The sequence below is a fragment of the Calypte anna genome, chromosome 28, assembly GCF_003957555.1.
Source record: "Calypte anna isolate BGI_N300 chromosome 28, bCalAnn1_v1.p, whole genome shotgun sequence".
Taxonomy (NCBI): Eukaryota; Metazoa; Chordata; class Aves; order Apodiformes; family Trochilidae; genus Calypte; species Calypte anna.
Window position 1 is genome coordinate 5,038,940 of NC_044273.1, and position 27,107 is coordinate 5,066,046.

The window sequence follows — 27,107 nt, forward strand, 5'->3', positions numbered from 1 at the left end:
CCAGGCGCCTCTAAAAACCAAACAGGAACCTGTGAGGAACCCGTGGAGATGCAGGACGGGTGACACCAAGGGACTGGTGTGACACGTTAGGAAACAAATCTCCCTGAAGAGCCAGAGCTCAGCACCAGCAGCCCCTGGGAAGGGTCCTGAGGAGTGGATAAAGGTTTATGCCCGAGGTGACCCAGGCTGGAGGACACCTGGGAGAGCCCAGAGGGCTCCTGGCAGCACATTTCAGTCCCGTATCTCCAGGCCCGGCTGTGCTGGGAGGAATGTCCCTGCCTGCTGGGTGATGAGTTGTTTGGGCAGGATTTATCTCCCATCGCCTGAGGGGTTGGGGATTGGCAGGAGCACGAGTGCCGTGTTAGACTTGATGGAAACCTTCTCCAGCCTCGCTTCTGAGCAGACATGAGGCTCCAGCACCCGCCTTGGCCCCGCAGAGCAGAGGCAGCAGCTTCACTGCAGCGCCCACACCTCCTCCCAGGGGCACGGGGAGCAGCCCAGCTCTGCTCTCTTCCCTCTCCCGCGTTTATCGTGACCCTGCAGCACGCAGACACGGGGCTGGTTCCCATCACAGCACCCGAGGGGGCTGGAGCTGTCGGGAGCCTTCGGTGGGGGAAGAGGAACCAGGAGGCTGAGCAGGCAGCGATGGCCGGAGCTGCCCAGGAGGCATCATCACCTCCCACCCCAGACCTCCCGCAGCAGAGGGTTAAATCCAGCACGAACGGACGGAGCAGCCACGGAGCTTCCCACGGGAGACGCCGTTCGGTTCCGGGGTGTTTGTGCTCTGCTCCCCAACAGGCAGCACCCGGCCCCGGGCTGTCCCTGCAGGGTGGGCACTGCAGGAGCAGCTCCCCGGCCCCCTCACTCAGGAGGGCACCGGCTGCTGCCCCCCGTCACTGCCCGGACCCGCACGGCTGCCCCGGCCACACACCAGACACCGAGTTGTGCCCCGCGGGCCTGGGGAGAGCGGGCAACGGGAGAGCGGGGGGGATCCCCGGGAGCTGCCGCAGAGTGGCCCAAGCGGGCGGGCACGGCTCCCGGCAGGGCACGGCTCCCCCGGGACACGGCTCCGGGCGGGACACGGCTCCTCCCAGGCTCCGCTGGGTGCCGGGAAGGCCCCGGTGGCCCCGGGGCTCGGGCGCGGTCTCCATGGCAACCGCTGCCCCCTCGCCCTTCGCCCTTCGCCCTAGGCCGGCGTTAGCCCCGCCCCCTCCGCAGGTGACTGACATCTCCTTCGGCCAATCACAGCGCCCGTCCAGCCGTCAGCGCGGGTGGGCGGGCTGGAACCACAGCGGAGCCAACCGGAAGGGAAATCCGCTCCTAATGCTCCGCCCCGTCGTGGAGCGGTCGCAGCCAATCGACGAGCGAGCGGGCGGGGGCGGGGCCGCCGCGGCGGCCAATGGGAGCGCACGTTGGTCGCCAGGGAGGCGCGAGGCCCGGTGGGGGCAGCGGCGGGGCCGGGCGGGGGCGGGAGGTAAACAAAATGGCGGCGGCGTGCGCGCGGCGGGGCTGACGGGGCGGGGGGGGTGGGGGGGAGCGGAACGGAACCGGAACCGGACCGGGAGCGGAGCGGAACCGGAGCGCGGTGGCAGAGCGGGGGAGGCGGCTGGAAGGGCTCCCCTTGAGGCGAGAGGAGCGCCGGGGGGGAGGAGGGAGTAAGCGCGGCGGCGGCGGGACCCGGCCCGGTTCCCGAGCTTGGCGGCGGGGAGGGGGGACGAGACTGCCCGCCCCCCTCCCCCGGTTTGACAGCGGGGAGGCCCCGGGTTGAGCGAGCGGCCGGAGCTGCTCTCCCCGCTCGGCCCCGGCCCGCGGGGGAAGGGCCCGGCCCCGCTGTGGGAGGGGGGAGCTCGGCTGCAAACCCCCCCGGGGGTCCCTTCCCCGCTGCCCCCACCTCACTTCAGGTGTGTTCTTTCCTCCCTCCCTTCCTTCCCTCCCCGTTCTCGCTTCCCCCGGAGCTCCTGCCCTGTCCCGCCTTTCCCTCCCCGCTGCCACCTGTGGAAGGGGTTGGGGTTGGGGGTGGTTCCTGAGCGCCCATTCCCGTGGTGGGGGGGAGAGGAATGGGGGGCGGGGGGTCCTGGTCTGGGGGAATCACCTCCTCCTGCTTCTTCCCGTTCCAAGGTGGGTCGGGAGAGCTGTGGTAGGGTTTGGGTTGGCTGCCCCTGGAGCGGTGGGGGTGACACATCATGTGCCAGGCGGAACCCGAGTGGCTGAAGGATGCCCCTGGGAGCTCTCGATAGGCACCGAAGGCCTCAAACTTTTGTAGGCGTGAAAAGCGAAGACCTTAGAATTGTTTCTGAAAACTCCTGCAAGGAAACTTGGTTCCAGCTTCCAAACGGCTGAAAAAAAAAAAAAAAAAAAAAAAAAAAGAACAAGAACCCAACCGGACCTGTGAGGACAGCAGGGCAGAAACTTCCCCTGCTCCCCCCCCTTCTTCTCCCCCTGCTTTGGAGTTGGTGACTGTGATCTCCCAGGAATGGAAAGTCACGAAAGAGACTTGGTGATTGTTTGGTTTTATGTGGTGGCCTGAAGTCCTAGAGGATGACCTAGCACTTAAGATCCAAACTGGGCCAAGTTAAAGGCCAAGTTGACTTGAAAGAACCCTAGCAGTGGGACCAGGTCAGGAGCAAAGCGAGTCCCAAACTGAGTGGATCTGGTCAAAGATCTATATTCTTTTTAAAAGACATTGTGTTGCTGGAGCCAGGCCTGGATCTTTTAGCATCCAATCGAGCTGGAAGCAGCTCATAGCTTTTGTTTTGGTTTTGTTTCGTTGTTTATTGGTTTGGTTTTTGTTTTGTTTTTTTAAATTCATGTTTGTACAATCTTCTGGCTATTTTTTTTCAAGAAGGAGTAAAAGGGAGTGTTGGAAACTAGCAAACAGGATTAAAACCCTGAGAGCTTAAGGAAAACAGGCTAAGGAACTTAATCCAGGATGGATATGCAGGAGCCCCAGCAGCTGGGCATGTTTGCAGAGGGGGAGCTGATGTCTGTGGGCATGGACACTTTTATCCATCGCATCGACTCCACGGAGGTCATCTACCAACCCAGGAGGAAAAGGGCCAAGCTCATTGGCAAGTACCTGATGGGAGACCTGCTTGGAGAAGGCTCTTATGGCAAAGTCAAGGAGATGCTGGACTCTGAAACCCTCTGTAGGAGAGCTGTGAAAATACTGAAGAAGAAGAAGCTACGCAGAATTCCCAACGGGGAGGCAAATGTGAAAAAGTGAGTAAATTCCTTTGGGGAGCTGGGAACTGAGGGGTTAAACTTTGTCGTTCTTTGCCAGCTGAAGTCTTGTGTAATTTTGGCTAACAATGTGGCTTCCTGCTCTGGAAGTGCTTCCCAGACTGGAGGTATTCAGGAATCCCATCCACAGGGCTGCAGGCAGTGCTGGTGTTGAGGTTGGGAACAGGACAGGGAGTCAGATCTCGAGGGTCTGTCTGCACAGCCAGCCCCTGACACACACACACCACTTTTTTGGCAGTATTGCTCAAAGAATAAAGCACTGTTTCTTCCAGAAATTCTGCTTCAAGAGCTCACCTGGAAGAGATAAATTGGGGGTGTAGCTGAGGGTGCAGAAACGTGCTTTCTGTTGCTGTGGTGTGTGTGTGTGCCCAGCCAGGGGTGTGCAGCCCTTGAAGCTCCTTGGGATGGCAACTGCTGCTCCCACCCACATGGTGGGTGCCTGGAGTGTGATCCCATTTGTTGTGCACCCAATGGGCATAGGAACCCTTGGGATTTTTTTTTCCTTGGTTTCTTTTCTGACTGATGAGTTTGGGAAGTCATTCCAGGCTGGTTTTGGTTGGGGTTTTTTTTTTTCAGCTATAGAATAGGGACAGGGGTTGTTAACCTTTTGTGTTTCAGTGACTCAGGATCAGTGCTTGGGAGCTCTCAAGGTGCCAGTTACACACTGATTAGTCAGGACACAAGTAACTAATTAAAATTAGCTGTGGGAGAAGCCTGGTGTTAGGCTTGGGCCGTAGGGCTGGGTGTGGGAGACTTTCCCTTTCTGGGGCTGTGCTCTGCTTGCAATGGCCTCACTCCGTGTTTGTCACAGCCCTGCCAGATAGTTGTTTATCTGCTGTGGAGGGGAGCCTTCTGCAGCCAAAACAAACTCTTTCCATGGGTTTATCTCCTAGCAGGAGGGAGGACTTGGAGGTGTTTAGAAGACTCTCGTACCGCGGCCTCAGCCCTGGCGTGCTGAGTGCGGAGCCCTGACCTAGAAGGGTCTTGTTTCTGTTTCTCAGTTTGGTTAGAGTTTCCCAGCTCAGCTGTGAGATGTTTCACATCCTGTACAGGGGCTCCTGTCAGCGAGCTGTTTGTTTTCTAACCTTCAGGGACAGGCTCAGCCACACAGCAGTCACGACTCCGCGTGCCGGGACCTCCCTTCCCCTCCTCTCCTGGCTCAGGTTCAGAACCAGAGCAGACTGTAGGTTAATGTGTAATAAACTCTTTCTTGTTTTCCTGCTCAAGGCTCCAGTGCCCCTTTCCACCCTTGCCCCCTCCTTCAGCTCCATCAGGAGCTCTGACTGGAAGAGGAGGAGGTTGTTCCCTCCTTTGGGAAACTTCTCAACATAAAACTTTTTCTCCCCCGTAGTGGGAAAGGAGCTGCCAGATACCAGGAGAGCTTCCTGGTTTCAGAACTGTGGTAATGGCCTTGTGTCCTGACCTGAACTCTGTAGGTTTTATTCATGCACAGAGCCTGTCTGTGAGTGTTTGCTTTGTTCAGGTTGGTTATTAAAGCAGACAGCCCGGGCACAGCTCTGTGCTGCTCTGGATGTTTTTCTGGCTCAGCCGCACCTGCTTGGACACTGAGGCAGATTGGAGATGTTGTCTTGTAACCAGGGTTTACTTTAGTTCAAGTTCCTATTTTCGTCACCTTGTCCTTTTCTGTTTGTCCCTCTACTAGTTTGCTTTATTTCCTTCTTCAGTGGTGAATTGTTTATCTTTTTTTTTAAGGGAAAACAGTCTGTTTTGTGGTACCTGTGGGAATCTGACCTGATCAAACCCCTTTGGCACTGCTGTGGCAAGCAGAGAAAGCAGTCTGTGCTTTGAATAAACCTGTTGTGGTCAGATCCAGCATCAGCCTTGGATGGTTTGACTGGTGAAGGTGTGTGGGGGAAGCAAGGCATAGCTGTATTTCCAGGTAGCACTGGGAGGTACTCTGCTAATGTTGGGGTTTTTGTAATGAGATTTCTTGGCCAGACTCCACGAACATTTCACTTTCTGCAACTGCATTTGGGCAGCTTTGAGTGGTTTGTACCCAACAAGCTACTCACATGTAATGCAACAGCAGAAAATCAGATTGTGGACTGAATCACACCAGTAAATTCTACTTTCTTTCTTGAAAACTACTTCTGAGTGCAGCAATGAGTAAATAGGTAGTTGGTGTGTTCAGTGAGACCTGCTTCCTGCCCTGAGCTGGGCAAGGATGTCTGCAGCTCAGCACGGGTGAGAGGTGGTTGTGATTACCTGTCTCATCTTTGCAAGCATCCCAACCTCAGCTGGTGCCTTTTCAGCTTAAAAATCCCTTTGCCAACAGAACTAGAGCAGTGCTGGGGGATCCCACTCCCTGCCAGTGCCTCTGGTGGGATGGGCAAGCATTTGCTGTCATGGCAGATGAAATGGTCAGGAGTGAGAGGCTCCTGAAGCCCTCAGGGTTTGTTTCCTCTGCTCTGGGGTCACTGTGTGGTGTCTCAGCTCTTCATCTGCTCTCAGGGGGTTCCTTTCTCCATGTGAATGGTCCTGGCAGAGGGGCAGAGCAGCTGGGCCACGTGTTCAGGTTTGGTTTGGAAGTGCTTATCTCTTGGAAGTGACTATTTGCTATTTATTCTCAAAGCTGTCTCTGAGCCATGAAGGCAGGGCCTGCTCCTGCTCCTGTTAGCCCCAGCATTCCTGAGCAGACAGGAAAAAGCCACCCGTGGCCTTGGGGGTTTTTTCACCATCTGTAGCTGGGTTGTTTCAGTGTGCCTTGGTGTCACTGCTGCTGTGCTGGAGCTGAACTGCCTAGAAAGAAATTCCCTAGAAAACAAGTCCCTTGGGTAATTAATTACATGAGCAAGTGATGGGGAGCAGTGACAGCAGGGGACAGCATGGGGAGGATGTGGCACAGAGGGACACAGAGGCAGCTCTGGCTGGGGATGCCATTTGTGTGTCCTTGCCCTTGGTGCTCTGACAAGTTCTGGGGGGTAAAAATTTTGGCTGAAATATGAGACTTCTTCTCTACCCCAAAATGCTGCAGTTCTGCCCATGAGAGATGAACCCTTCAGGGGCCTGGGCAGGATGCTGAGGGTTTCAGCTCTGATTTGCCTGCCCAGTCCAGGGATCTTTGTTTCTCTTCAGTCACTGTAAAGAAAGGTTGGGTGGCTCAGCCAGCCAGGCAGTACTATGGCTAATTACTGCTTCCAGTTAATAAAAAAAATTAGTTTAATAGGATTGCCAAAAAAGATGAAAGAAAATGTGGAGGACTATTTATCTCCAGCAGCACAAGTTTTATTAAACTCTCTGCTAATAGCCTCACATTTTAATTAAGTGTTTGGGACTTCCTGTGCGTATCCCAAGTGTCTTGTACTGTACTTACCACACTCAGTGATTACTTAGATTTCAATATATGCTCATTAGAATTCCTTGAAGGTTTAAAATGTGGAGTAGGCCTGGACTTTGTCAGCTTCCTCCTGGGGTCTGCACAGCGAGGGTCTTGCACCCCAAATCATGGGCAGTTCTGCTGCAGGGAGAACCTGCTGTGTGCTGGAGGCCCAGAGGGGCTGAACCTGAGTCCTGGGGTTCTGAACCAGGTGGCTCTGTGACTTCTTTGCTAAGCTGGGTATTTGCTTGGGTTCTGTGGTGAAAGGATGGAGGCTGTGACCTGGAGGGGTTGAGATGTCACCCATCCCTCTGGGGACTCTGGTGGGGAACAAGGGACACTGGGACCTTCACCTCTCTGTGCAGCCCCCTGGGCTCTGGGCTGTGAGGTGAGCTCTGAACATCTCTGAGGCTTCTGAGCTGTGGGTGCTGCTGGGTTCTGGGGTGGTCCTGGGGAGGGAGAGGCTGTGGAGGTCATGGAATCCTAGAAAGGGAGGGGTTGGAAGGGACCTCGAGATCCTGGAGTCCAACCCCCCCTGCAGAGCAGGGTCACCTGCAGGAGGTGACACAGGGACACATCCAGCTGGGCTTTGGATGTCTCCAGGGTCTCCACAACCTCCCTGGGCAGCCCAGGCCAGGGCTCTGACACCCTCACAGGGAAAAAATCCTTCCTTATATTATACAGAACCATCTATGGTCCAGTTTATAACCAGTGCCCCTTGTCCTGCTGTTGGTCACCCCTGGGAAAAGCTTTCCTGGTGCTGGAGTGCTCTCACTGCTGGTTTGGGTCATGGTTGGAGAAGAACCATTCAGAACCTCCTAAGTGAAGAGGGGTTTTTGGGAGGGATGTGAAATAACCAGGCAGAAGCTGTTCACACCCCAGGCCTTGAAAAAGCTGATCTGCTTTGTGGCACCTTGGGGGTACCAGCCTGTAATTAAACCTCCTGTGGCCACAGAGGATTGCAGAAACAGTGGCAGTGTCTGAGGGAGTTGGTTGGTTGTCTGAAGAACCAGGGAATGGTTCTCCAGTCCCTTGCAGCCCTGGGGAGCAGTGTGAGTGGGTTCCTGTCAGGTGCCAGAGCTGACAGATGGAGCTGTTTGTTCTCCCTGCACATCTCCCCCCATGGCACCAGCACTGGGGGAGCTGTGCCAGCTCCCTCTGCCTGCTCCCTCAGGACTGTGTGCTCAGGATGGGTGCTGAGGAGTGGAGCAGTGGGTGAGGGGAAGCTGCTCCCTCCTTTATGCCAGAGGAGCTGACCTGGGGGGAAATGTGGGAGGTTGACCCTGGTGTGGCTCTGGTAAAATCCTAAAAGCTTAGACCTGTGGGAGGCACCTTGTCCACCAAGGGAAGGGGTGAATGTTCCGGGGGTGTTGCTCTTTTTATGCCAGATTGGATTTGGTGAAACTGAGGCTCGAGGCAAACTGTAGAAAGTGCTCAGTGTTACAGTGAAGATTGAGATGAAGACACTGGGAGAGTTGGGGTTATTCAGTCTGGAGAGGAGGAGGCTCTGAGGAGACCTTATTGGAGCCTTCCAGGGTCTGAAGGGGCTGCAAGAAAGCTGGGGAGGGACTGGGATGTCAGTAGTGATAGGACATGGGGAATGGATTCAAACTGGAGGAGGGGAGATTGAGATTGGAAGTTAGGAAGAAGTTCTTCCCCATGAGGGTGGTGAGAGCCTGGCACAGGTTGCCCAGAGAGGTGGTGGAAGCCCCATCCATCCCTGGAGGATTTTAAGGTCAGGCTGGATGGGGCTCTGAGCAACCTGAGCTGTGGGAGGTGTCCCTGGGCATGGCAGGAACTGGGTGAGCTGAAAGGTCCCTTCCAGCCCTGACACTTGTAAGATGTGCTCCAGGAAGGAGTGTTGTCTTTCCAGCTGGCTTTGGCATCTTCCACAGTCATGCAGCAGGAGGTACAAGCAGAGAGTTTGCTGTGTGGGCACCAGCAGCTCCTGTCCCAGGAAGGTGCCCTGATGGGGAGGTCTTCATCTGTCAGGGGCTGACAAAACCACAGAGGAACCTTCCTGTGAGAAGGTCTTTTCTTCCTGCCAGGATGGTTCTACTTTGAAACAGGGTAAAAAGAAAAAAAAAAAAGAAATTTAGGCACCTTCTGAGGAGGTGAGCAGCTCTGTTCACTTGCTCAGTGAAGTTTGCAAACCAAAACGGGACTGGAGGTGGCAGTGGCCTGGCTGGCTCTGTTCCTCAGGCATTCCAGAATGCAAGAGGAGCTAAGAATATCTTTCCTCTGGGAAATGGGCTGCCTGGGCTCTGCCCCAGAGGTGGGTGCACTTCCCTGGCATTGCAGATCTCTTCACAAACTCCTTCTGGGGAAAAAAAAAAAATCATTACAGAAATCTGAAATGTTTTTGAGTCTGTTACAGGTGGCAGGAAGAAGCATTTGTGCTTCCCAGCTGTGTGCCAGGGGCTGGGCTGCTGGGCTGGGGGTTTTCAGGGTGTTCCTCATCCTGGGAGCTGCCTTTGCCTTCACAGCAGAGCAGCCCCATTTATACAACTCTGTGTTCCCTGCTCCTGCCTTGGCCTCAGCACTCAGCCCCTCTCTCTGCATCGTGCAGAAACTTCTTGGACCTGCACTAATGCTGGCTGCAGTTTCTCTGCTAATTTAATCCACTTCAGCCTTTTGGTCATTACTATAATTAGAGAGGCTGCATCACTTTGCAGACCTGTCTGCCATTTCAACTAAACACCCTTCTGAGCCTTGCCTGCTTATCCTGGGCTCCTGGTTAGCTGCTGTAATTATTTTAAAAGTCACAGAAGACAAAGGAAGAGTTCTTGGCCTAAACCTTGGCAGTGAAATAATTAACACTGCTGCTCGGGGAGCCTTAAATGAGCTTTTAAAAAAAGTCTGCTTGCATTCCTGCATCTCGGGAGCCTTTGGAAGGAGCAGTTACTGGTTTGTTAACCAGATGGGATGCATCAGCAAGGTTTTGTGCTAGCCACAGCCTCTGGTTGTCAGCCTGGCTAATTGTGCAGGCACGGGGCTGCATCAGGTGCAGAGACTTCTGCTTCCCAGGCTGGGCTCTGAATCCCTTCCAAGGGTGCTTCCAGGAGCCCCAATTGTTGAAGGTGCTTCCTAAAGCACCTGACCAAATGGCAAGAGAAAAGAAGCTGGAAAGAGGAGTTTCTGGACAGTTCAGCCCGAGCAGCAGCAGCAGAAGGGATCTGCACTGCCAGACACTGCCAGAACCACCCTGACCTGACTGTCCTGATCCTCCTGTTTCTCTTCCCAGCTGCCATCCAGGGGGATTTTACAGGCTGAGTTTAAAGCAAAAGATGCTAAAATGTGGTTTGGAGCATGGTACAAAATCCCAAGAGACAAAAGATCAAAAGGCTGATAGGAGATGCCACACCAGTGTCTGTTTTCTTACTGTCTCCCTGCTCAGTTTTACTTTATTTGTTCTCCACATACAGAGGATTCAATTCAGATCTCTGAACTGTTCAGTCAACTTAAATTAAGACTAAAGTTTAAAAGAAATTGAGTTAATAGCTGGAACTCCTCTTTTTAACTCATTCTTGAGACTGATTTTGCAATTCTTACACTGGTGCCTTCATTTAGCATTCTCCTGGAAGCTGTAAAGCTTCAGTAAAGGGCACTCTGAAGCTGCCTCAGTAGTTGGCTGCTGTGTCTGAGGGATTTGTTGTGTCCTCGGGATGATTTCTGCACTCAGACTCTCCCTGGCCAGCTCAGCTCTTTGTCCTGCAGCCCCAGCACTGAGCAGCTTCTTGCACTCAGTGCTGCTCAGCCTCAAGCTGTAAAATTGTCTGTGACTTCTGTGATTTTTTTTTTTTTTTCTCAAATATCTACTGCTCAAGTTGCTTCCCAGCTGAATCACAGGATTTGGGCAGAAATGGGCTGTAACCTGTTGTATTTGGCAGTGAGCACTGGGAGGACAGGAGCACACACCTTTCACAGAATCTCAGAGTGGTTTAGGTTGGAAGAGACCTCCAAGATCATCCAGTCCAGTTTCTGCACGATGCTGCCTGGTCCTGGGGGGTCTGGTCCTGGTCACAATGCTGGTTAAAAACCTATCCTGAAGTAGGAAGCCTGGAATTGAAGCCCCAGGGAATTTATTTCTGCTCTTGTAACTCAGCTGACACTTGCACATTCAGAAGCACAAAGTGCAAACATGAAAGCTTTGTCTTGGAAGTGACTGTCCTAGATACTAGAAATGCTGCAAGTTTTTAGGGGTTTCACTGAAGAAACCAATAGTGAGCTGAGCTCCCAGCAGCCTGGCACTGGTTGAAAAGCTGTAATTGGGGGGAAGCTGATAAAGCTGATAAAAAGCTGATAAAACTGATAAAAAGCTGATAAAACTGATAAAACTGCATCTCTGATTTGCCCAGGCAGTGACAGGGCAGCATTTCAGAGAATCACAGAATGGTTTAGGTTGGAAGAGACCACCAAGACCATCCAGTCCAACCTCTGACCAACACCATAACCTCTCTACTAAACCTTAAGGACCAAATGCCTTTGAAGCACCTCCAGGGATGGGGATTCCACCATTTCAGTTCCCATTACCCCTTCCCTTCGGTCAACACTGGTGTTAACTGGGAATGGTGAGGCCACAGGGATGGGTGTGAGTGTAGAGGGGGCACTGTGAATCCCTCTGCATGGATTTGATGGGCCAAACCAGAACCAAGTTTCCTTTGGAGTGCAGTGAGGCAGAGGCAGCAAAGCATTGGCACAGGGGATGCCTAAGACCAGTTCCATGTCCAGCACAGAGGTAGGTGACTCCTTGACAATGTTTCTCCTGCTGTTGTTGTTGACCAATGGACTCAAATTCCTGCCCAGAGAAAACTTTCTGTGTGGAGTGACCTGAGAGGTCCTTGTTTACAGTCCCACCAGTGAGCAGGAAGTTTTTTCCTGATCTAACCTTGGACTGCCAGGCTGAAGAACACACCAGTCAGACAGCATGCATTGGCTTTAAGGGAAGCAGCCAGGACAAAGATGGTTTGGAGTGTCTGTAACATCTGTTTCATTAGTGAAATGTTACTTCCATGTTGTAGTGAGGAAATCAGCTTTTTAAACATAACATTTTTCCTTTTCTCTTCTTGCAGAGAAATTCAGCTCCTGCGACGCTTGCGGCACAAAAACGTGATCCAGTTGGTAGATGTGTTATACAATGAGGAGAAGCAGAAAATATATCCTTTTTCTCACAGTTGTCACTAAAGGTTTGAATTCCTATTCTTCTGTAGTGCTGAATCATTATAGTTCTGCTTTTGTTAAGGCCCTTTTCAGTGTTTCTTAGTTTAAAACTGCTTTCACTGGTATGAAACACACTGCATGTCTGGAATATTGTCCAAACTGCAGTTTCTCAAGTTTTCAACTTCCTGATTATGAAAGAAAATACTGTCCCCAGGTTACAGATGCAGGGGAGAGCTGGCTCCCAAGTTCTGTGTTTTACTGTGTGACCTCCAGCAACTCTGGGATGAAAGCAGAGCTGTGGATCTGTCGTTTCTAACCCCCTGTCCTAGCTGTGGTGTGTGGTAGTGCTTGCTTTCCCTGAAGATGAACCTTTTATTGTCTATGCTATGTGAAATCAATTTTTATAATGCTTTTTCCTTTAAGTCCCTGGCAATGCCTTATGTATTTTTTTTATTTCCCTCATAAGAACCAAAAAAAAACCCAACCCAACCTGCTTGCTCTCTGGCATCAGGGATGTCTGCAGCTCCCTCCTTGCCTTTGGAGCTGTTGGCAGCTGGTGTGCCTTGCTGCTGTTCTCCTGAACAAGATCAGCTCCTCTGTTTGTTGTTGGTGTGACAGTCCCTTGTGACAGTGTTTGAAGTGACCTCAAGCTTGTAGCAGTCATGAGAGCATGAAAGCACATTGCTCCTGAGAGAGCTGCTGGGGGCTGAAGTGTTCTTCATTCAGAGCTCTGGCTTGTGATCTCTCTCCCTCTCTCTCTCCATCTTTGACTTTAACATCTTGTTGTTCCACGCTGTGTCCTGTCCCCCAAGAACCTGGGGACACTGAGCAGTGTAATTCTGTGCCTTAACTTTGCAGGTGAGGAGCTGGGTTTGCAAAGAGCCTGCCACTCTGAGGGCACTTGGCTTGAGCTGGTTTGTAAGCTGACTGAGCTCATCTGCTGCAGGATGTGTTATAAATGGCTGCTTTTAGTTCTGACAGTGTTTACTAAATACTGCCTTCCAATTATGGCACTTCATAATATGGGTAATTTAATTGTGTGCTTTAATTAGATCACGTACTCTGCCACCAAATCATTAGCATAAAGAAAAGCAAGACAACTTTTCCTTGGGTTTTTTTCTAGCCTAAGCAGAGCGAAGGGACTGTGATTCAATTATTGTCTATAGAAAAACCCTGTTTAATTAACAAGAAGCTGGGATGCTAAAGGAGAAGCAGGAGGAAACAGAGCCCGAGAGAGACCTCGTGTGTTGGTAACAGGTGATGACAACCCAAAATGGTTGCTCACATCCAGAAATGAGACCTCCCTGAGCCAGGAGGGATGTTCCTTGCTGTACTTTCTGAAAAAAACAAAACAAAACTGGGTTTTGATACATTTTCCTTGCATCTATAGGCTGACTTCACTATTTTTATCTTTATTTCATTTCCTTGGCTTTCAGGACAGGCATTGTGGCATTCAAAACTGAGCCCATAGAAGCAGGGAGGATTCTGTTCTCACCTGAGTTTCCTGCTGCTGGTAGAAGTGAACTGCAGGCTTCAGCCCTGCTTGTGCTGAGGAAGTCTTGCCTGTCTAATCAGAGCCTTGAATGATTTTTCTCTGGTAAAAGGAGGGCTGTGATGGGTGACTTAAAAATAACAACTACATTTAGTGTTTAACAGGCTGCTTTGATGACCTGCTGTGGCTGGGAATGCAGAGCTGGTGATGAATGGAGAGTTAATCCAGGCAGAAAATAAACCCAGTTGAGTGCACAGCATCCCAGCTGCCCTCTCCCCAGCAGCTTCTGGAACCAGGGTGTGCATGGAAGCAGAACCCCCCTGATCAGAGCCTCACTCAGAGCACCTGGAATGGAGCTGTTCCACACTCCAGGTTTGTGCTCTCTGCTCACTGACCAGCCCGAGGTGGCTCAGCTACAAGAGAAAGGCTGAAAAACAGTCTGGGAGCTTATGAAACCCAACCCAGGCTGCCTTTTGGAGGATGAGGACTGGGTTTGGCTTCCTGGGGGCTCATCTGTATAATCCCCTGGCAGTATTATTGTCTCAAAGGGGAGAGATTTGATGTCTATCACACCAGTGTGATGTAAGTAGTTCAAGGATTTCTTCCAGCATAAGAAATAGTAGGGAAGAATTTTGGGAGCTCTTCATGCTGTTCCTGCTTCTGCTGACTTGCTGGGTGGCATTGTGCCCATCAGAAAATCTCCTGGCACCTGAGGATTCCTCGGGTGGGGAATGGAGCAGGAATTTACTGTTTGCAGTAGGTAGAACGTGCTGCAGAAGAGCAACACAATCTTTAGTACAGATCCCACTCAAAGCACAGCTCATTTCTTTAGCCTCTCCTGCCTCAAGAGTTAAGATGGCATCCTGGGACATAAGCAACTTATTTTAGGCTTAGGTTAAGAAGGCATCTGCCAGGAGTCATTAGAGTGAGCCAGAAATGCTGTGTGTCAGCAGGCAGGGGCTCTGCACTTGTCTGGAGGTGCAGTCCCTTGGCCAAGCCACCAGATGTCTCAGGGTCTGTTCCTGCCAGCCCCTCTCCTCCTCAGGGAGCTGTAAAAGCTCGGGGAGAGGGGAGAGGAAGAAAAACCCGGTGGCTCTTGCTCCAGGCAGTTGTGGAGTTTCCATTGTTTGCCCCCAACATTAAAGCTGAAGGAGATGAAAACTCCAATCAGCTGCAAGGGAACCGATGCTGAGAAGTGCCAGAAAAGTGCCAGGAGTTGTTGGCATTCTGTCCTAACTTCTTATCCATACAGTTTTAAAAAAGCTTCCCAGCTCTCTAGGCATCCTTTCTCCAGCTGCTGAAATGCTGCCATGGGGATGAGGGGATGCAGCAGCTGTTAAACAGTGCAAACAGCCCTCTCATCCTGAGAAAATGGGAATTGAGGAATAACAAACTCAGGGAAGGTGACAGGAGCTCACTGGTATTCCAAGCAGAGAACAGCCAGGGTGTTGGGAGAAGGTGCTGCAGCTCCCCTGCCTTGGATTTCCTAACACCTTTCCAAGCTGCTGCTGGTCATAAACAGAGGAATTTTTCTCTGGGTTTTCTGCAGGCTCCTGTTAGGTGGTAGAGGAAGCAGCTGCCAGGGGGGGTGTGCACACCAGGGCACTGCTGCAGCTTGTGCTGGGACAGGGCTCAGTCCTCACCCTGCATTTGTCTGAAGGGTTTAACCTTGAAGCTTCCTTAACTCTGCCTTCACGTATATGGTGATGGAGTACTGTGTGTGTGGGATGCAGGAAATGCTGGACAGTGTCCCAGAAAAGAGGTTTCCAGTTTTTCAGGCTCACGGGTAAGTAGAGTTTTGTTCCATCAGCCTCTCACCATTGGGCTCTCTGGAATTCCAGAGCATGTTCTAGTCTCTTGCCTTAACTGCTGGCTGCACTTGTAAGTAAAACTGGCTTTGTGTCATAACTGCATCTCTTACATCCATGGAAAGAATGAAAAACTAATGAAGTAGCTGCAGGGACAGCCCTTTGGATTCTTGGGGAAAAAAAAAATCTTTCTGTTGGATTTTCTGTTGCTTTTGTTTTGGTTCAGGGTACAAAAAAACCCCTCTGGCCCCTTTCCTGCAGCTCTGGCTGCAGCAGATGAATCCATGAGGACTTGCCCTGCCTAAATGGAGGCAAACCATGCAGTTCAGTGTCAGAAAAGAGATTAAAGGTCTTTCAGTGGATTAAGGATTGACAGTATCCAGCATGATCTATTAACTTGTTTAGTTAGTAGACTAATCTGAAGCCCCTTTCACTCTGCAAGGAAAAGAACCTCAGAATTCTGGAAATAGATGCAAGAAGATTGTCATGTTTAGCTCATCAGTGCAGACCTGTGAATCTGTGGTAACTGCATCATTTTATGGTCATATTTTCATTTTGTTTAAAAAAGGTGTCTGGTTACACCTAGCCCCAGTGAAATACAGGCACTTCAACTCAGAGTTTTCCCATAGTTTGAGTCTATGGATGTGCTTGACTTTTCCTCTCTTTCTGCAGGTACTTTTGTCAGCTTATAGACGGCTTAGAATACTTGCACAGCCAAGGGATTGTCCACAAGGATATAAAACCAGGGAACCTCCTGCTAACAACCAATGGGACACTAAAAATATCTGATTTAGGCGTAGCAGAGGTACGTGAGAACTGCAGCAAAGTCAGGGATGTGGGAAGCAGGACATTCCAGATTTAGGTCACCTCTGTGGTGGCCATTGATTTATTGTGCATTTAGGCATTTGTTCTGTTAAACTTCCAGAGTGCTTGAGAGTGACTCTGAATATTTATTGTAAGTGGCAAAGCACCTCTGATAACAGCATAAAGCTTCCATCTGGGGGAGCATATAGAGACAGACATCAGCCTGGGACAACCCCAGAAGTGTGGTGAAATGGCCACAAGCTGCCTGACCTTGTCCTTACTATTATATGAAGACTCTTTGCCAGGGTTGTCACTGTTGGCACGTGGTTGCTGTAGTGGCCTGTTCTCATGATCTTTAAGCAGCAGAGTCTTTCCTGGTATTTTTCCCCCAGGTGAAGCTTTTCTAACAGCCACAATTGAAAGTTTGAAGCTAACCAGTCTCTCCTGCTGCAGGCATTGCATCCCTTTGCAGAGGATGACACGTGCAGGACGAGCCAAGGGTCGCCAGCATTCCAGCCACCAGAAATTGCCAATGGCCTTGACACCTTTTCAGGCTTTAAAGTAGACATCTGGTCTGCAGGGGTCACGCTGTAAGTGCCTGGGCAACCACCAGAAGCTGGCAGACTAAAATAATTACAAGCCTCCAAAGAACTCAGGCTTGTGCTGTCAGCTGGCATTGCTGCTCCTCTCTATGTTGTCAGGGAGAGGGAGGAAGGGAAGGGGAGGTAGGGGTGCTGCTCCCCCCTTTAGAGGGCTGAATGTGCCTTGAGTGCTTGTTAATTCTGAAGAAAGCAGTCTTTACTCTGAGTGAGTAGCTCTGCCAACCATTTCTCAGCATCTGAGATGTGCAGCTCCTGTAATAATAGAAACCACAAATACGTCGGGTATTTATTTTTAAGTTTCTTCCATCCCAGCCTGTCAGGGAGATGTCTTGGTGGTTTTGACTCATGTGAATGAAGAGGCTGTGATAAAGGAAGGCTAAGTTGAAAGAGACATTCCAAAGACTGTCAAATATTCATCTTTTAGTTTCCTTTTGGCTCACGTAGTCACATGAGTGCTTAACACCTGATCTGTGTGCTTGTTCTCATACACCCTCTCCTGCCTTTTCAGATACAACATCACAACGGGTCTGTACCCCTTTGAAGGGGATAATATCTATAAATTATTTGAAAACATCGGGAAAGGTGACTACACAATTCCAGAGGATTGTGGTCCTCCACTCTCAGACTTATTGAGAGGTGAGTCTCCCAGCTGACTTGAAAAGGGGAAAATCTATAGGTGGAACAAATGCTCAGCTTGCATTGTGCCAAGGGAGAGCTTCATTCCAGGTGTCCTGTAGAGACACAGGTTCCTGTTAGAAAGGGGGTTACACTTGTGAGCCTTATGGTGAGGCTTAGAAAGATCTCTTGACACTGATGTTTTCCTGACATACATTACACCCTGCATGGGTTGCAGGCACTAACAGAGTTAATTCTTGCATTGTTTATTGTGACCTGAGAAGCTTTTAGACCTCAAGACAAAGCCCACAATAGGTTAAATCTACAATGGCATCGTAGCAGTGATGCAGGTGGGAACACTCAATTAAATTCCTTCCCCAAACTTCCTGCAGTGTAAACTATTGGGGTTCTGCTGTTCTTCCTCACTAGCTTCTGCTCTGCATTTTTTTTTTGCTTCAGTCCCAGTTGTCTCCTCTTTCCCCCAAGCCTGAGTTGCAGGAATATTGGAGCCAAGTGACTGGTGCCCACTTTCGCAACAGGGTAGAAAGAGGAGTAGCACTTTCTGGGTAAAAGGAGAAGGTTGTGGGTTTTGTTTGGGGTTTTCTTGTTGTTGTTGTTCCTGTCACTTTCTGCAGTAGTTTGAGGTTGAGTGTTGAACACTCTCTACTTCTGAAAGCTGAATAGTCAGGGCAGCAGCTCTGCTGTGCACAGCAGCCCACCTGGTGCTGCCTGCTTGGTGGCAGAGCCTGCTCCCTCCCGGGTCCTGCTGTCTCCCTGGCAGTGCTCAGCACAGCCTTGCTCTCTCCTTTTCTTCAGCCATTTGTTGAAAGCTCAGCCCTCAAAAATGCCATGAGGCTGTTGAGTTTCAAGTGTTGTTTTTTGGTTCTTGTGCTGCACGGGGCTGGGGTGAGAGCAGGAGCACGGTGAGCAAACTGAGCCACCTTCCCCTCTGCCTGTCAGATCTGCCCCTAACTGGGGTGTCAGGGCTAAACCAGGGGTTGTGTGCTGTGCTGTGTGTCCCCTGCCTGGTGACAGACAGGGCTGTGGCAGTTTGGGGCTGGCCAAGAGGTGAGCAAGTCTGAAGCATTTGACGGAACGGGTGTGCTGCCCGGGGGCTCCTGTGAGGGGCTGCAGCCCCAGCCTGGGCTCTGTCCTGTCCCGTGGGGTCACCTCAACCCTGGCCTGGTGCTGGGGACACGGGGGTGGTGCTGGGGACACGGGGATGGTGCTGGGGACACGGGTGTCCTCGGCTGCATGCGGGTGGCAGCAGGTGGTGCTGTCTGTCCGAGCTCTGCTGCCACTGCCTCCATCAAGGGGCTCCCCTCCCACCCGGGGGCTGCCAGACCCCTGCAATCCCAGCCCCAGGAGGCTGCTGTAGCTCGTCTGGCCCCATACCCATCAGGAAAGAAGCTGTTTGGCTCTCCCAGGGAGCAGGAGCTGTGAGCTGGCTCTCCAGCCAGCGTTGCATAAGGCACTGCTGCAGACAGAGCTCACGCCGTGGCCGTGTGCCCCAGGGAGCCATGTCCTGGGTTTGGTGTTTGGTTTGTGAGTGCTGACTCAAAACATGGCCTTTCTTAGGAGCCTGGGAATTGCCTGGCAGCCAGTCTTCTAAAGCATCCAGCAGAAATCATTTGAGGTTTGTGATAAGCCTCGCAGCTGCACTTAGTGCTGTCCCCTGGGGAAAATGAGCATGGCAGTTGTTTCTCTTTTCTTGTCCTGAGGACACTGATAGCTTCAAATCTTGTGCTTCACTAGCAGAATGACTCCTTTTTGACTTCTCTTTCCATCCCCTGTATGAGAGCAGCAGTCAGATTCTCCTACTGTTCCTCTGCCCCACTTTAAACAAAGGAGCCTCAGACCTGATGCCTTTTGTCCAAAACTCTCTCCCTTCCAACCTGGGCTTCTTCATCATCCTTGCTGCTTTCTGTCTTACTCCCTTCTGTGTTCAGACACTACAGAGATGCAAGCAGAGTTTCTTTCAGGCTGGTGGGAAGTCAGAAGGATTCCTTTTACTGTTTTCCCTCCATCCCACTGGAGAACATTTTCCCACCCCTCACCTTGTCACATGCACCCAGTACACAGTAAGAGCTGGCAAAAGCTCCTGATAGTCTCCTTACTTAGTCTGACACACTTTCCTTTTTCTGGTGCTCAGAGTACTCAAGGGACCTGAGGTGACTTGAATTCCAGAGTGGGATGGCCCTGGCTCCCTCCAGGCTGGGAGGCCTGAGCATCTCTGCAGCCCAGCAGGTAGCAAGGAGTCTGCTGAGGATGAGGGCTGAGCCTTCCAGGGGTGACATTAGGTAGCTATGGTGACAAAACCCAAATGCTTTATTTAGTTCATGCTTTTCCTCCAGAACATCTGCATTTCCTGGTAGGTGCCTGCTACTTTGCAGCGTGTTGAAGCTGAATCAAAAGCCTGTGGATCAGATACTGTCAATGGCTGATGCTTTCATATGAGCAGCACAGACACCCACAGCTCAGCTCACTCTCACCAGAGACTTTGTTTCTCCTTTGCTTTGCTTTTAGAAGACCCTCAAAGCACTCTGCAGTGCTGCAAGCATTTGTTCTGGTTTTATTGTAAGGAAGAATTCAGTCTGCTGCAAAGTGCTTGTTTCCTCTCTGGCTATAAGTGCTGTGTTGACCACAGGACCAGTCTGGCTGTGAAGCAAACAGTAAAATAGACTTTTTTCTATTCTTCTTTTGACTACTTCTGTATTGGCTTTTCACTCCCACCCCCTTGAGCTTGTTTTTAGTTCTTTGTTCCTCCTTCCAGAAGAAGCAGAATTTAGAGGACCCAAAGCTTCTGTGGTATTTGATCTTTAAAGGGACTTGCAGGAGTTATTTCAACAGATTAGTTGGGATGCTGCTTCTCTTTTTGTCTCTCTAATCAGGGATGAAGCTTTATTTATACTCTTCACTGCTTGAAAAGAGAAGGGCTAGTACTGTTCTGGCTTCTGTGTGTACAGTCACTAAAGATGTGTCAGAGTGGAAGCATTTATAAATAGCCTTAAGGTTCTGCTGTCACCATCTGCACATGACTTATCAACTCACACAGTTTGCTTCTGGACAAGAAAAATGCATGAGGTCAGCTCTCCTTCCTCCTCTTTAATACACTCCTACTGAAAGAGAGAGCTTGGAGACTGCAGTCTCTGCATTCAGCATCTGGATTTATTTCCAGGCTCTCCTACAGACTTTGTGACAAGCTGGATTTGTTTGGAAGCATTTTGTTTGCTCCCATCTGCCCTGACCTTTCATTCCAGGGATGGTGAGAGGATGTGTATCCTGATGACAGTGGGATGCTTGAATTCTGGAGCAGCAGGGAGTCCCTGGGGCCAGCAGCCCGGTGTCTGTAACCCCTCCAGCAGCAAGTCTCCTGCCTGCCTTTGATCACAGCCTCCAGCTTTGCCTGTAGAGGGAGTTTCTGGTCAGAATGCCTGGCTGTGCATGTGAAGGATGAAGGAGAGGGGGAGGAAAAAAGCCCTGTCTGATTTTACAGATGGGGCTTAGACTGCTTTTCAATTGGTTGTTTTAAGTATTGATCCAACTTGGCTGCTCTGAAGTCAAATCCAGGTTGAGTTGATTAACTCTTGCTGTTAGGATTTCTTCCTGCTCCACAAAGGAGGTACCCAGGACTGTGCTGTCTGCTAAAAACCAGATATTCAGCCACGTGGTGTGGTGTTGTCATTGTTCAGGATTATTGAAATGTCTGGGCTGGAGTCTGCAAGGAGCTCAGGGCAGGTTCCTGGTCCCCAGTTTCTGGAGTGCCACTTGACATTCTCAGAAGGGGGTTTGAGATGTCCAGTTTGCTGCTCTGGACACCACGGCCCTGGGGTGGGCTCAGTCTCCTCTCTCCTCCCAGATGAACTGCATGGCAATCTTTCCCCTACATGGCAGGGATGGTGTGGTGCCTGTGGGCAGGCACTCTGAGGTGGCTGGTGAATAGAACATGATGTTTTGTTTGATGAGGCTCTTTTCAGTGCAGGACTTGAGCCACAGAGCTGCTGGGAGTGAGTCAGAGCTGAATGTACATTTTTGGTGATTGGACTTTCCATTTTCTTTCAAGCATTGGCCCCAAATATATGGCTCTTTTTCATTAAAGCAAATATTCTTTTTGCTCAATTATCTGTGAGCCTTTTTAGTTGCTTGAGAACAATAGAGCTCTCTGCACCACAGCCATTTGTAACTGCTGCTTTTAGGCCTCTTTTAATAATTTACCTTAGAACTTTATCCTCCTTGCACCGGTTTCATCTGGTAAATGCCTTCAATTTCTTTGTTAGCCTGGTCATTCCTTCTTTCCTTTGATCAAAGAGCTGCATCTGAGGGTGTTCCAGCTCCTCTGCTGCAGCACCCCAGTGCTCTTCATCCCAGGCTGAAAGTGCAAGAGCTTGAGACCCTCCCACTGTGCTCCAGATCTCTGGGAAGAGTTTCCAGTTGTATCTGCTTGGGTGTGCAGAAGTTGATGCTGAACTTGAGGATAAGCTGCCTTCCAAAACCACTCCAAAATATGGTCTATAAAGAAAAAAATCTTTGGGGTGTCCTGATTTACCTGTTCCTGATTATGTTAATGAGAGAACCTCGTCACTGCTTGCTTCACTAGACCTCATGTAAGATCACTGTGCAGTCCTGTTTCTTTAAAAACAGAAAAAAAAGGCAGCTCAGCTGTGAAGCTACTGCCTAATAGTTTTATTAATAGGTCATTTAATTAGGTGTGGGATTTTTTTTCTCTGAACCACCTTCCCATTTTTATTTTCCAATTAATATTTCTTTTCTTGTCAAGTGAGGGGAAATTCCATGAGAACTCCTTTACTGGGAGGGTGGCTGAGCACTGGAACGGGGGGGGCTGTAGAGTTAACATCCTTGGAGACATCCAGAACCCAACTGGACCTGGTTCTGGGTGAGCTGCTGGAGCTGTGCCTGCTTTGAGCAGGGGGTTGCAGAGAGTGATCCCTGGAGGAGCTTCAGCCCTCCTGAGCTGCACCTTTCCTTTGCCCATGTTCATTCCTGTTAGGAACTGACACAAACTGAACTGACAAGGGAGATCTTCTGGATCAGCTTTTGTTATCACAGTGCTCCTGGTGATTTCTCTCTTCCATTACTTTGTTCAACTGGGCTGCAGAAATTCATCTGCAAACTCCTTACTTGTACAACATCTCTTTCCAGCACTCCCTTCCCAAGTGCCCATCCAAATGGACTCTCCCTGGTATTCTGCACCATTTGCTCCTTGTCCTGACCCTCTGAACTCCTGTTTGACAGTCTGCTCTGCTCCCCAGCCTTCCCTTTCTTCTCATTCCTGGAGTCAGGGTCCTCCTTTTCTGTCTCCTCTTTCCAGAACCTTCCTCGTTGTGCTCCCCGTGTGAGACACAGCAGTTCTGATGCTTCAGGAGCAACAAGGGGATATCATCCAGTAAAAGCAAAGCTCCTTGTCATGTACAGCAGTGGTTACTGCCTATCAGATTAACAGATTCTTGGCACCTTCATTAGAGAATATCTTGGATGCTGCTGGCTGAGGTTTGTTAGGTCCCATTGGCCATTTCTGAAGAATACAGGAAAATTTCCTACTTCTGTAGTGTTCAAAGGTTTTTAAAGACATTGGAGCAGAGTGGACATCTCCCAAGTCTGTTCAAGGAATCCAACCCCCTCTTTCCTAGAGAGAACACTGAGATACTTTCCCTCTCCCCTTCTCTTCTCACCCCCACCCCACTTATCTTAGCAGGTGATGCCAGAAACCCAACTCCTGGCTAGGACAAAAGGATGGAGAGTAGAATTATTTTTTTTTATTGGTTCTGACCATCTGTACTTCCAGAATTGAATTTCACAAGGCTTGGGTTTCTTGGATGCTGAGCAACTGGACATATGCTGTGCCTAAGGCTCTGGCTCTGCCTTGGAGTCAGCTCAGTTGCATTATCTGTGAAACACAAAGTCTGGCTGCTCTCTGCCTGCAGACACACTTGGACATAAGACCCAGAGCTGCACAGCTTCTGTCCCTGCAGTGTGAAGGAGGGAAAGGTCACATCCACTTTGCAGGCAGGGGAAACTGAGGAACAGACTGGCTCAGGTGGTCAGCAGTGGAGTTGGGATTTTTGTGAGATTCTTCCACAGATTCTTGCTGGAGGTGAAGCTGCTGAAGCTGCCAGGAGGACTGGACACACAGTGGCTGTTGGGGGAGGGAGGAGGGAGGGAAGGGCAGAAGCTTTATGGTTCCTGTCTTCAGCTTGGCTGAGAGCATCTGTGATCACACCTGGACTTTTTTTCTTTTTTTTCCTTCTTTTCAGGGATGCTTGAATACGACCCAGCCAAGAGATTTTCAATACAGCAGATAAGGCAGCACAAGTGAGTGTTCAGCTTCTTCCTATTAGTCATTCTGCTTCTTATGCTAATGTACCTGTGCTATTGCTCTCAACTCATTTTTCCTTTTGACAGCAGACACATGGAAGTCACTAGATATCCTTCCTCCAGCTCTGCTGGAGCTCTGGCAACTTCTCCTTGGCTTTTTTTCCTCCTATTAGAGCATCCGGTTAAAGCATTTGAATTGCTAACCAGTAAATAATGAACATGTTGGGAATATGTTCCCAGTGTGACTGGTTCTGTATCATCAAAGGTTCTGAATAATTTTTATTTTTTTTTTCCAGAGGTCAGCTAGCACTAATGGAGCAGAAGGAGGGGGATTCCTTAAAGCTGAGTTATTGATCTAGGACTGTTTAGTAATGTGTTTTAGTTTGGTTTTCTGGACAGTCTGGTCACAGAAATACTCCCTGGTATTGGCTCCATATGGGATCAGTATGTGGAGAAGTGTTCCAGGACAATAGGAAATCTTTTTTTTTTCCTTCTCTTTAATGTCATACTCCTCCCTCCCCCATATCCTCCCCCTTTATCCTTGCCATTGTCTGAGGGGGGAAAGGCCCCATTATCTCTGAGGGTTGTTGTTTTTTGGGTTGGTTTTGTTTTTTTTTTTTTTTTAAAAAAAAAAAAAGGATCTGTTTGAACATGCTGCCTCTGAGCAGAGATTTCCTGGGCGGATAAAAGTACAAGAACAAAAAGCATCATAAGGATGCTTCATGGTGGAGGCTGCATTAGCTTATCTCCTGCTTGAATAGGAAGTGCTCCTGAGGACACCCAGAGCTGCCTGCTGGACTGCAGCTGCTCAGCAGAGACCCTGCCTGCAAGCTTGCCCAGAAAGCTTTTGGGAACCTTGTAAAAACAAGGCTCTGATCCTGGAAGGCAATGGGCATGCTTTGTGCTGCCTGGAGGCAGGAAAAGCTCTCTTTTCTTGTCGTGCCTCTGAAAAAGGCAGCAGTGGTAGCTATGTGCTGTCAGGATGAGCTCTGGGAGATGTTGTGGCATGGGAGGCATCTGCAGGAGCCACAGAACAAAACCTGCCAGGCTGGAACTGCCCTGGCACTCTGCAGAGGAGACTGAGCTACCCCTGCCCAAGATCAAAGGGGCTGGGGAGGCAGATCTGTGGCTGCCTGGTCAATTAATTAAGCAGCCAGGCTGCCTCTTTTAAATAGCAGCCCAGCACTGTGCAGTGGTTGTTTCAGTGGCTCTGGGAGATGATAGGAGCAGGCATTTGGTTTTCAGGGCTGCCTTTCCCCATGCACATGCCTCCCAGTGACAGTGGGCCATGAAAGAGACAGCTTGGGGCTGGGCTCCTCCAGGCATTGCCAGCAGAGCTGCTCTGGGAAACAAAAGCTCCTGCTGGGACTGACTGTCCTCCCAGCTGCCACTGAGGAGCAGAGTGCTCCCAGCTAGACAGCAAAGCACTGGGTGCCTTTGTACTGGGTAATGAAGGAGTTCTCCAGCTGATTACAGCTGGGGGGGGGCAGGGATCAGCCCTGTGCCCTGGCAGGGAGCAGGAGGCAGGAATCAGCTCTGGGGAGTGCATTGGGTAGGGACTGAGGAAAGGACAGAGCACCCATGTCCCTGCCACTGCTTGTGTGACACTGCCTGCCAGGTGTGAGCCACTTACCCAGCTCAGCAGCACAGAATCAGCTTACAAGTGCCAGGGTTGGAAGGGACCTTTCAGCTCACCCAGTTCCTGCCATGCCCAGGGACACCTCCCACAGCTCAGGTTGCTCAGAGCCCCATCCAGCCTGACCTTAAAATCCTCCAGGGATGGATGGGGCTTCCACCACCTCTCTGGGCAACCTGTGCCAGGCTCTCACCACCCTCATGGGGAAGAACTTCTTCCTAACTTCCAATCTCAATCTCCCCTCCTCCAGTTTGAATCCATTCCCCATGTCCTATCACTACTGACATCCCAGTCCCTCCCCAGCTTTCTTGCAGCCCTTTCAGACCCTGGAAGGCTCCAATAAGGTCTCCTCAGAGCCTCCTCCTCTCCAGACTGAATAACCCCGACTCTCCCAGTCTGTCCCCATAGCAGAGCTGCTCCAGCCCTCTGAGCATCCTCATGGCCCTTCTCTGAAGACCCTCCAGCACCTCCATGTCCCTCCTCTAGCAGGGGCTCCAGAACTGGATGCAGGACTCCAGGTGGGGTCTCACCAGAGCAGAATCCCCTCCCTTGAGCTGCTGGCCACACTTCTCCTGATGCAGCTCAGGATCTGGTTAGCTTTTTGGGGCTGCAGGTGTATCCTGATCAAACTCCATTTTATGTTCCTCCCATGTGGCACCGAGTTCTTGCGTCAGCTTTGCCCAGCTGGAAGCAAAGAGGTTTCTCTAGAGACCCTGCCTGGAGTTAGAAAGCAGGAGAAACTGGAGCAGGCTTCTGGCATGGAGGGCACTCACAATTCCCCAGGCTCTGTAGGGCAAGCCTGCCCTCTAACTGGGCCCAGCCTGCCCTCTAACTGGGCCCAGCCTGCCCTCTAACTGGGCCCAGCTTGCCTGCAAACAGAGGAGCATTTCCAAAGCTTAGGCTCTTATTTGTGTTCTGTGAGCTTAGCCAGTGCTTCTTAACAGGCTTTTCTCCCCTGTTAGTAATTGCCTCCTTCCTCCTGCTGTGGCATCCTAATAATTACATCAGGCACAGCAGAGCTGCAGCCCTGGGCTCTGGATGTGGCCGTCCAGCTCCTTTTTGTGGAGCAGCATTGTGCTAAAGAATCCAGCACTTGGTTCTCCTGGCTTTTCTTTAAATAGCAGAGGAGCTGAACCCTCGTGCTGAACCTGACCCCGATTATTTTACTTTTTTTAATTGAACACAAGCACAGCAGGTAGCCTTTCAGTTAATGCCAGAGGAGTTTTGGAAAGCATTTTACTAAGAAAAGGCTTGATTTCTACAATCCCTAGATTTCTCGTGTGTAGGGGAGTAATAGTCATTAATGATTTGGGGTTTCTCTACACTCCTCCCACAAAAGCATGTGTTAGGCACAGGGACTGGGCTACAGAAACATCAAGCAACTTAACCCAGGCTGCCCTGCTGAGATAGATACTGGCTCAAACCAGAACTGCCCAGTGCTTTTCTGTGCTGCTGAAGTCTCCTTTTATGTCTCTGAGCTGATGCTCCTGGTGCCTTTGCTCATAGGGACTGTTGGTGTTTTACAAGTTCCCTGGGAATCAACAGGAAAAGCCCCCATGTCCTGGGGGAGGCAGCCAGGCACCTGTGTCTTACCCAGCAATGATCATTCTGCCATTCCTTCATTCCTGTCAGATGCTCCAAATGTTTCCTCCCCCCCCCAAAGAGTGGCAGCTCCATCTAAAGGATGCTGTAGGAAGAGTCTGCTTAATGCTGTACCTGCCAGCTGCCTCCCCCCTCTCCTCACATCTGTAGCAAACTCTTGCCTTGAACTCCTGTTTCTGCACTTGGTTTGAATTCAGCAGGACAAAGCTCAATTCTCCTCTTGGCTTTCAGAGGCTTTCCCAGCCTTGTCAAGCTGTGCAGTGCAGACCTGTGAGTTGTAAATTGTGATGAATTAGAAGTCTCTCAGCCTGTCATCTTAAGAGTTTATGAAGTGCCAGAGCTGACCCCTGAATAACAATGAAAGAGCCTTGGAACTGCTCATTCCAGCAGGGTCTGGGCAGGATGTTGTTCAGTGGAAAACTGACACTTTGAGTTCACCTCTGAGTATTTCGTGCTCCTGGGGTGGCACCATGGGACC

General features: G+C 50.5%; 1 protein-coding gene across 2 annotated transcripts in view; it reads left to right on the forward strand.

Annotated features, from left to right (window-relative positions):
* Positions 1-1,562: 1,562 nt before the first annotated feature.
* STK11 (serine/threonine kinase 11) overlaps positions 1,563-27,107 on the forward strand; it is a 37,242-nt gene continuing 11,697 nt past the window's right edge. The window contains exons 1-7 of one of the 2 annotated variants that reach the window (XM_030466274.1): positions 1,563-3,219; positions 11,650-11,733; positions 14,926-15,015; positions 15,710-15,842; positions 16,295-16,431; positions 16,952-17,079; positions 23,331-23,388. In XM_030466274.1, the coding sequence (XP_030322134.1) occupies positions 2,930-3,219; positions 11,650-11,733; positions 14,926-15,015; positions 15,710-15,842; positions 16,295-16,431; positions 16,952-17,079; positions 23,331-23,388 (920 nt within the window). In that variant the 5' untranslated portion in view covers positions 1,563-2,929. The remainder of the gene's footprint in view (positions 3,220-11,649; positions 11,734-14,925; positions 15,016-15,709; positions 15,843-16,294; positions 16,432-16,951; positions 17,080-23,330; positions 23,389-27,107) is intronic. The other variant, XM_030466273.1, reaches the window with a different exon arrangement.